This window comes from Cyprinus carpio, chromosome A5, assembly GCF_018340385.1.
Source record: "Cyprinus carpio isolate SPL01 chromosome A5, ASM1834038v1, whole genome shotgun sequence".
NCBI classification, from domain to species: domain Eukaryota; kingdom Metazoa; phylum Chordata; class Actinopteri; order Cypriniformes; family Cyprinidae; genus Cyprinus; species Cyprinus carpio.
In genome coordinates this window covers 5,891,250-5,901,348 of record NC_056576.1, presented here as the reverse complement: position 1 = coordinate 5,901,348, position 10,099 = coordinate 5,891,250, and the positions used below count along the sequence as shown (strand labels likewise).

The 10,099-nt window shown below is 33.2% G+C and overlaps 1 protein-coding gene across 3 annotated transcripts in view; it reads right to left on the bottom strand.

Annotated features, from left to right (window-relative positions):
• Positions 1 to 5,531: 5,531 nt before the first annotated feature.
• LOC122142217 (mucin-2) overlaps positions 5,532 to 10,099 on the bottom strand; it is a 98,769-nt gene continuing 94,201 nt past the window's right edge. For 2 of the 3 annotated variants that reach the window (XM_042752083.1, XM_042752074.1), the window contains one exon: positions 5,533 to 6,930. In XM_042752083.1, the coding sequence (XP_042608017.1) occupies positions 6,750 to 6,930 (181 nt within the window). In that variant the 3' untranslated portion in view covers positions 5,533 to 6,749. Of the gene's footprint in view, positions 6,931 to 10,099 lie in introns of all 3 variants that reach the window. The other variant, XM_042752089.1, reaches the window with a different exon arrangement.

The window sequence follows — 10,099 nt, the reverse complement described above, 5'->3', positions numbered from 1 at the left end:
AATGTATTATGTGATATATTCATAATATTCCATATTTTTAATTTGTTGCATTTCATGAAAAAAACAATAAGTAGATTTACTTAATTTTTATTTTGCAAGTTTTTGCACACATAAATTTTAAGTAAAATTTAAGTATTGAATTAAGTAAAATCTACTTAACTAAGTAAGGTAAATTTAAAAAAGGAATTAAGTAAATTTAACATGGCCAGTTAGAATTTGATGAGTAATATCTACTTAGTTATTTACTCTAGTTAAATGCAATACTCAAGTACATTTCCCTCACTTACAGTTTATACAATTTACTCTAACAAAGTAGCACTGCAAAACAATAATGCTATTAAAGCATGTGGTCCACTTGCAAACATGTAAGTAAGCAAGTAGACAGCTTGTTATCCTTTGAAGATAATATGTCCAATTAATATAATTATTACCCCACTGAACACAGAGACCTCGATACTTGGTACACCATACACAATGAGGGTAACAATCAGTGGATAGTGTTTGAGTATAAATGGGTCATTTTGAGTAGAAAATTTACTCTAGATATCACAAAACAGTAAGTTACTAAACCTAAAATCAAAATCAACCATAAAACTGTGAAAATTTTAACCTTTTTAATTATTCATGCCCCAGTGCATGATGGGAAAAACGGGATCATAACTTTGATATTTACTTAAAGAATCCTTGTAAACATAACAAACAATTCCAAGTAAAATATGCTTATAATATCAAACTTTAATTTCTACTTAAATTGAGTAGTAATATAGAATTTACTTTATTTTTTTAACCCTAACTAAACTAAACTAAAAAATACAATTTATAAAATACATTATTTACTACACAACAAAATCATCACCACAAAATAGCTTTATCAGTGTGCTATAGATCAATGCATTCAGATTCACTGTCACATATCTGTTCATTCTCATTGTGAAGTTTGTGCAATTCACTTATGTCAAAAATAAATTGATCACTAATAACTCTAAAATTTGCATTTATGTATTATGTTATATGATATATTCATAATATTCTATCTTTTTCATTTGTTGCATTGCATGCTATAGCTCAATGGATTTGGAACTTGCAACAAGTTCAAAAAAAGATATAGTAAAATTTGCATTTATGTATTACTGTATACTATATATACACAGTATATATTTATTTTATTTGATGTTTTTAATTAGTTGCATTGAATGCTAGAGCTCAACGCATTCAGCATTTGCACTTATGCACATATTCACTGTTGCAACCCATTCCCCATTGTGAAGTTTGTGCAAATGACTTATGTCAAAATGGCAATATAGATGGGTGAAATGAATAATATTAAGAGTTTAATAACCTTAATACAGCATTTTTTTCATTTGTTTTCAATGACATAGTTCAAGACTGCTGAGAGATGCATGACTGTAAAATGAAATGTACACCTTCCTTTTTGGCCTAACTTCATGTTGGCAGTTATGTTTAAATTAGATTGTGAGATTTCTTTGGTCTGACCTACTAATTTATTAAACGTTTGTTTCTAACCATGTACACTGGTGTAAAAATGACAAGTAAGATTTTCCTTGCAAATTATCTTCAATTAAACTTCACTAATATAAGGTTGTAAGAGATTCATCCAGCCTTACAAAAGTGAGGAAAACTTCAGTCTATAAAATAATAAGTAAATCACTGGAATAGCAGGTTCATTTAAACAGACAATATATACAAATGTTGAAATGTCATACCAGGACACAAAACTTAATGATGAGTAGAACTGAATGCATGTTGTCTAAACTGTGAACAGCAAGGCCTAATCACATACATTCAGAAAGCACCCAGGTACACAGAGTGACTTCAAAACTTGATACACAAAACATGGTAATAGTAAAAATCAATGGCAATTTTTGCACACAAAAAAATAGAGGCATAAAAAAAGTTACCAAACACAGCAAGCTACCAAATACAACATCAACAAAAGCAACAAACTGTGTTAAAAAAAAAAATAATAATAATAAAAAAATATTAAGATGCACTGTACAGATAAAGTTTGGATAAGTTCAAGCTTTCAATTCAGCATGTTTCTAAGTTATCTAAGTTATCTAAGTTAAGTTATAAAAAAAAAGCTAAATATTTTCTGTTGTATTATAAAGTATTGTATTAAATTGTATTATAAAGCAATGCAAATTTTAATTTGCAGTAAAAATTTTACAGCCCTAACAGTTTTCTGTTATTGTTGATATTACCTTTCAGAGTTGTTCAGTAAGATTTGTTTTTAAATGATTGTATTGCATTTATGTTTTTATCGCATGGTAAAAGCATTAGCAAATTGTTGTTTAATCATTGTGTTAGATATGGCTAAATCAAGGTGGATGACAGTGTTTGTGTGCACATCATAATTTTGTTATTGCCATTTATAAGGTTTAAGCAAAAAATAAAAATAAAAAAAGCTACTGATTCTTGAAAAGTGCAGACTAAACTCAATGTCAGCATTCTTGTTATAATTGTACATCCTTGGAAAAAACAGCTCATTTTTGAAGCTAAACACATTCACGGAGGATGCCACGATGTGACTTCTATAAAGTGCTGTTTACAGAGACTTTGTATAGGGCTGTAGTTGAATAGTTATTTTGGTGAATAGCTTTCTTATGTCATGCCATTTAATTCAGGAGATGTCAAATTCAATATTACACAAATGAGTTAAATGAGTGTAACTAAATTATTTAATGTAGTCGCAACATATTCAGTTTGACTGAAAGCAGCAAAACTGTCAAAATGCTAGAGAGTCACATCATGTCATTTTAATTAAACAAGCAGCAGACATCATTTTTTGAGGTTTATAGTATGCACTTGAAAATGCCTCCCTACAAGGTTTTATATTCCTCTTTAAAATAAGCAGGATTCTTTCAGATTCTTGGCTTTTATGACTCCAGAGATCTGACTCAAGTGAATGTTAAAGGAAATGCAAAAAATCGATTCCAGCTTTTATAGCAGATCTTTTTTAGATGTCTATGCAAAGATCTGACAGCCTGAGACAAAATATCTTACACTGCCTGCTTTGCTCTTTATTAGCGGTCGGATCTTCCATCCTGCTTGATAATCATTCCCTGTCACTGAATAAAAACTTAGTGTGTTGTTGGGCAATGAGAGGTCTATACAATACTTTATATGCAAAAGACAAACCCTAAAATAAACAAAATGATACATATCATCACTATATCAATATCATCAATATAATCACTCTGATTTCTGTATTTTGATGCAGGATGGATGTTTGAGAGTTACACAAACCAACTAAAATTGTCAAAGAATTAACCAAATACTTACTGTGTTGTTGTTTTTCCACCAAAATGATGTCACTTCCTGGAAGATGATGTCATTAAGGAAGGGTGTTTGTTGGTTAAAGAGATTTAACAAGACTGCTGAGGTGAAATGCTACATTGAGGGCACAGTAAAATAATTCAATAATTAAAAAAATAAAAAATGATTCATAGATAGATAAAATTTATATATATAAAAAAAACACTCATATGTTCAACTAGTAATATTATGATAACTCTTAAAAGTGCAATTTTTTTCCCCCAGCATATTAAGACTTCTATGATGCAGACTTGAAAACATCCTAGTAGGAATAATGCTGGCTAATCTTTGCTCACTGTTCTGAGGTCAGGATTTAAACCAATAACCACCGACACATTACTGAAGGTTCACACTCATTAATTATTGGTCATCAGATTATAGGAACAGAAAGAGTGAAGGAATCTTGTACTGCATGTATTGGTGTCAAGAGATCTACAGCCAGAGGAGAAACTTTGAGAGATGTTTTAGCTTGATACATGACAGAAACATTTCCACTCAAAACTACCAGCAGATCTCACCAGCATGTAGAGCACAGTGGAAGTGTCTTCGTCAGCCTCAGGCCGGTATTGAACTGAATTCAGCTGGAGTGGATGAGTGAAGTTGGCTGCGCTCACCTGTGTTCCACCACAGAGTTTCTCTGACAAACACAGAAACTGCTTTTTGAAGCACAGAGCTTAAAATCTTCAAAGCAGAAAAAAGCTAAAGTGGCAACTTTAAATGTGTCTGTGCCAAGTTTTATGCGCCATTTCAAAACGGAAAGATCAAATAAACATTTATACCATCAATCTTCATTTAATAATATTTTCAATAAACGGAAATCTTAACAGGGTGCACCTCCTTTCTGTGGCTCCTTTTAAATGTCATTTATTTGTTAAGTTTTGAAGTGTACCCATTTCTTCAGCATTTATGGGTCTAATACTAATGCCTGCGGCACTGGATGCAGATCTGCGGTTGCCAGCTACTTTAAAACTAGCTTCTCAAGCCATAAACTGCTCATTTAAATGAGTTAAAGAACAGCAAGCTACTCTTTTGAAAAAGCAGTTAGATACTCTACAAGCTAATTACAAATCTTCTTTCACTGAAGCTACTTAAAGGCACAATATGTAATTTTTTTATTCAAAACAAACAAAGAAAAAAAGGCGTAGTTTGATGACGCTGTGACTGAGTTTGGAATCATGGGAGTTGTTGTCTTCATCCTCACAGCCAATGCAATCTGACGGGCCTTGAGCAGAAATCATGTTCATGGATGAGTTAATGGTTTATTAACGTAGTAGAATAAAGCAGGGTGAGACTGATAGCCATCGAAGTGAAACGAGGCCACTGAACGAGTGTGTCACACGGCTCGAAAGCAGCAGAGCTTTTATTATGCCACAGTCGACCGCTTCCGCTCCTTCCAGTCGTGCGTATGTGGGGGGAAAAGCAGCACTGTTTTATCATACTAGATACATTTGAAAGTTCTGTTATAATGCTTCTCTGTGCAGTCGTCACCGGTCTGTTAAAACGCACAACATATTAAAGCGTGTTTCCATGTTTTCTACAAAACAAAACACGAAATCGAGAGGTTTTGACGTCATTGGCAGGTCAATGTCACTAGTTAAAATTGCTTATTTCTCTGGATTTAAACATTCTTTGAAACATCTGGGATAATGTAAGTACACAAGTCAGCAAAATATAGAACACTGTTCTAGTAGTTTTTGGATATTTTAATAAAAACATATAAGTGACTAGACTAGACTTAGACTTAGACTCTTAGAAGATAATGAAGGGAGACGTGAAAAACGGACATCGCGTTGTTTTCATATGGATTACTTTATCACAGAATATTTGTTTTCAGCAGCACTTGTTTAGTTTAAAAGTAGACATGTCAGGCTTTCTATAGATATCTCTCTCATGTGTCTGTGTTGAGTATTCACTGAGTTACAGTTCATTTTAATGACGCATTTTGTAAATGAAGATCAGCGCAGACAAAGGCTGCAGACAGCACTCCTTGTTTGTTATCTTTATTTTATAAGTGCACAAAGTTTTGTTGTTATAATGTCTGTATACAAAAAAAAGTAGACCCTTTACAGATTCGATTGATGTATTGCTCTTATCTGTACGATCAAAACTGAGAGTGTAATTTAAGTTCTTTTCGGGGTTATCAGGAGAAAATACCCCAAAACGCGTATACGCGTTAATCGACTTCAGAGGGTTAAGAGGGCAATATTATATGTAATTATATCAGTAAGGGGTTTTGAATGAATTACCCCAAATACGGTGACATCATCAAATTTAACAGATACATTTATACTAAATAAAAGAACAACAATTTTTTATTTTATTTTTATTCCACACCTTTAGTATATGAAATTCCCACCTCAGACTGGTTTGCTTTAATCTGTATGATGTTGCAAAATAATGAAAGCATCTGTGATTGAACACTCTGTGATCAAAAGACAAATAAACAGCACCTGACACAGTTTTTTGTGTAGTAAAATATTTCATAGAGCTTTTAATGGATTCTGAAATTAAGCATTCACAAAGAATGAAATGACACACTCCTTAAATTCACTTTCACTGTCTTAAATGTCGCCGCGTGTGTATAGTTGTTAGATCATCTACATAAAAGCATTAAGCATGTGGAATAATTGATTCGTTGAAAGGTTTTCATAGTATAAAAGCTGGTGTTTTGACCCTCATTGTTCCAAAATGATGAATCGGTAATCTTGCTTTCGTTTCTTACCTGTAATTCCTCTTTCATCTCTCTCTCTCTTTAATGTGTCCTTAACGTCCCGTCTCCTGCTGTCACTGTGCATCAATCACTGTCTGCTGTGAAGTTCATCCCTTTTCAGGTAGTAAGTAATGGCTCAAATTGTACATGAACCAGCAAAAAGCCCCTTCTCCCCCTCCGTTCTCAGTTTTCGAGACATAAATTATCACCATGAACTATAAATCTGGAAAATCAAACCAGAATAAACAGATGCAGTCCAACGACAAAAACAAACACTCAGAATGATTGACAGCTCGAGAGCATTCCTGATTGGTCAACAATCAGAAACACTCAACTTGTACGTCCATACGAAATCACTTATGGCCCTTTCAAGGAACAGATCAATGAAAATAGAACATAATGACAGAATTTTGATTTTGGGTGAATTATTATTCAAAGGACATTTTTTTGAGATGGAAGGACTTTTTAAATTCTTTCCATGGGCTACAAATCTGAAATATCAACTCGGACAGCCGTACATTAATCTTGATTGGCCTTGTGTGAAAAAGATGCTTTTTAAAAAGACAATAAACAAAGGCTCCTCGTCGAGCGGATGATGTGCCTCTAAACAAGTTAAACCAGAGGACTGGAAGAAAAGAGGCTTAGAGTTGGTTGGAGAACCTTCTTTGTTGACTAATGATGTCACGTCCTGCTATCAAAGAGTTCACAGGAACCAGAAGCACTTCCTGCGGCTCTTCTTGACCGTCTGGAGGGCCTGTGGAGAGTCCTGCTGGTGTGGAGGAGGAAAGACCAGCTGAGGAGAGCTCTGCTCCGACTCCTGCTGCTCCGGGACCTTCCACGCTCGCGTCACCTGACCCTCCTGAAGCCGGAAGTCATGCTCCACACTGAAAGAGAAAGATGTTTACAGCTATTATTGTGGCAAAAAAAAAAATCATCATACAGTGAGTTGCTTTGAAAATGCATTGAAAGAAGGCGGATTAAAATCTGGTTTGTACATTAAGGATATAAGATAGCAAATTAGTGTGAGAGCACAATCCCATAAAAGCACAGACAGAACTATAAACATAAAGAACAAATCAACCTACAAAGACCACATCAAATAAAAAATAACACATCCAGATCAATAAAAAAACGACCAAATAAAACTAAATAAAATAGTGCAAAAGTTTTTCAATATCAAAGAGGTTCACTGTTTAAAAGAACCAACTAAGATTACAACTTACAATTTAAACATTTATGTCTTAAATTCTTCACTTTCAAACATTCAAACCCTCAAGATTTTATTTGCGTGGAACACTGGTGAAATGCTGTAAACTTCTGTCCACAAAAATTTTGAAAATTATGCTAATGTGAATGTAAATAAAGTGATTCACAACACGTAGGTACTGTATATGATCACAGAATTGTTTTGTGTATGTGTGTGTGAACTAGCCTATTCCTTTAGAAATGTAGGGGGGAAAGCCTTCAACAGAAGACATCAAAATAGCTACAGCCTGCGGAAAAATAAAGGCGCATATAAATGCATATGAAGGTTTGGCATTGACATTTTGTCGGCAGCTCATGACAGCTGGGATTGTTGCTGATGATGTACTGGCCCAGATAGCTGGCAAACACTGATGTGGACATGAAGCAGCTTTCCCAGAGTACGGATGGAGTGCCGCTGAACAACACGGCCATAACTCTTCATGCTAAATGTGACTAATGAGATCATTGTTCCTCACATATATATTTATATGCTCTCAATTTATTGCAGAGAGAGAGAATTACCTTCATCGAGTGCTACCTTAGTTCCTGTGTCAATGCACTCACACACTTCGCCTACAATACTCCCCAGAGAACGCCAATGTCAGACAGACAGGGAACACTATGTGCTTTCCGTAACAATACCACATTTAAACCTCTTCAAAAAATCCCTCTGCCAACCTCTTACCTTGCAGTCAGTCTCTCTGCATCAGCTTAAAGACCAAAGGCCTGATGTAGATGCTGTGCTCACCCAAAACGCACACACATCAGGATTTAGAAGAAACAAATGTGAATTCAAAATGTTTCCACACTCTTTTGGTTTAGCAGTTTAAGTGACAAACTAGTAAAATGAAAATAATAACTAATAAAAAAAAAATGCTTAATAATTTATATTGCACTGTACAAATTCAAAGATTCACATTTAATTCAGTGCTACTTGCCATCCCTTGTAATTGTTTGTTAAATTTACTAGAATTGTTGAGTGAAAATTGTTTTAATGTTTTTTTTTGTAGATAAATTGAAAAAAATCAATTTAGCTTTTTTCTACTTGAAAATTTCACATTTAATTCAATGTGTTATTTAGTGTGTTATTTAGTGTTTCTTGTCATTGTTAAATTAACTAGAAATTTCTAAAGTGATTTTTTTTTCCAATACCACTTTTTTTCTGTATATCAATTTGATAAAAGCACTAGTAAAAATGCTTGAAAAAATCATATTGCACTTAAAAAATATCTTTAGAAGTTGTATGTTTTAAAAGAAAGTTCAATTTCATTTTTTTTACTTCAAAATTTCATGTTAATTGTGTTATTTGCAATTTTTTATAATTCATAGTAAACTTTACTAGCAATTTCTTAGTGAAAACAGTTTCTACATTTTTTCACTTATAATTTGAAAATATAATTTGAATATTTCACACACCATTTTGTTTTGTATGATTGCAATACAACACAAAACAAAAAGCAGATCTTTTAGAACAGATCTTTTATATTTTAAATTAGGATGAAATGTTCCTTTAGGGCATTAAGGAAACTGAATGTATAGCAATATATTGTTTCAATACAATACAAAGTTAAAAGACATCCAATATTCAAAAGAATATCTTTTTTTTCTAGACTTATTTCATTCTTAAAATATCCTTATTTGATGGGTTCCAATTTATGCTAAAAATTCCAGCTGTCCTGTTCACATTATATTCAGGATTTTCCTGTTTAGGGACACTTCAAAAAGCACACAATTCATCTGTCATATTCAAAAAGCAATTCTACAGCTACAGCTGTCGCTGGTTTTTCTAATGAAATCAACTGCATACGTTTGCTTTCATGCACAGAGAGCACTTTCATTTCACCATGTGGATGGAATGAATCTGGTCCTCAATTTTTAAGTGAAAGGTGACTTGGGTACCACTCAGAAATGGGATGTTTACAGCAATATGACAGAGCAAGAGAACGACAGAAACAAGTACTGGTGAACATGGTAGAAGCATGATGGTTGTAGTACTTATATTTAACAATATTTTATGCATTAATGCCATCTAAAACAATTCCAAAAACCCAACAATGCGTTCCGCTTTCATTTTAAAGCTTTGTTTTGAATCTCAGGTGATGTTGCTTCAGCACTCATGAACAGAAAGACTGCTTAAAACTCGTCGATTAGTACCTGTTGTGATTACCGATAGACTTTAAGACTGATTTAAACACCTGTGATTCAGTATTGTATGCATGAGCACAACAGACACGTCTGTGATTGATTACAATAAAAAATGTAAATAGAAACAAGAGTAACACACTTTTAATAGGAGCTGTAATCATGATTATTGTATTTGATTAATTGTACTGTCCTATCTTGTGCTGCGTTTTGTTTTTAGTGAGATTTAAGGAGATTTATAATGCACAGTTCATCTTTTTTAATTGTGGTAGTGAAATGGTTTATGTTTGTCTGTCATATGCAAATAAATAGCATTTTATTTTCTTTAAATCAGCTAGTTACTTCATTTCATATCGAGAAATTGGGTTATTTATGAATGTGTTTCTTTCACAGTTGTGCAATGAATTATCAGTGTTTTAAAACAAGGCTCCAGAAAAATCCCAGCTAAAAGGGAATGTTCACAAAATGTTCTAGTAAGGTTTTCTCAAAGTTATGAACAAACATTTGTCCAGTAACACAAGCTATCTAGTCTTTAATAATGTACTCAAAACATCAGCACAAAAATATTATTTATACATACTTCATGGAACTTTTTTTTTTAAATCTTGCTAATTGTTTCATAAAATTCAGAGAACATTCAAAAGCAACGTTCCCAAATGGCATGTT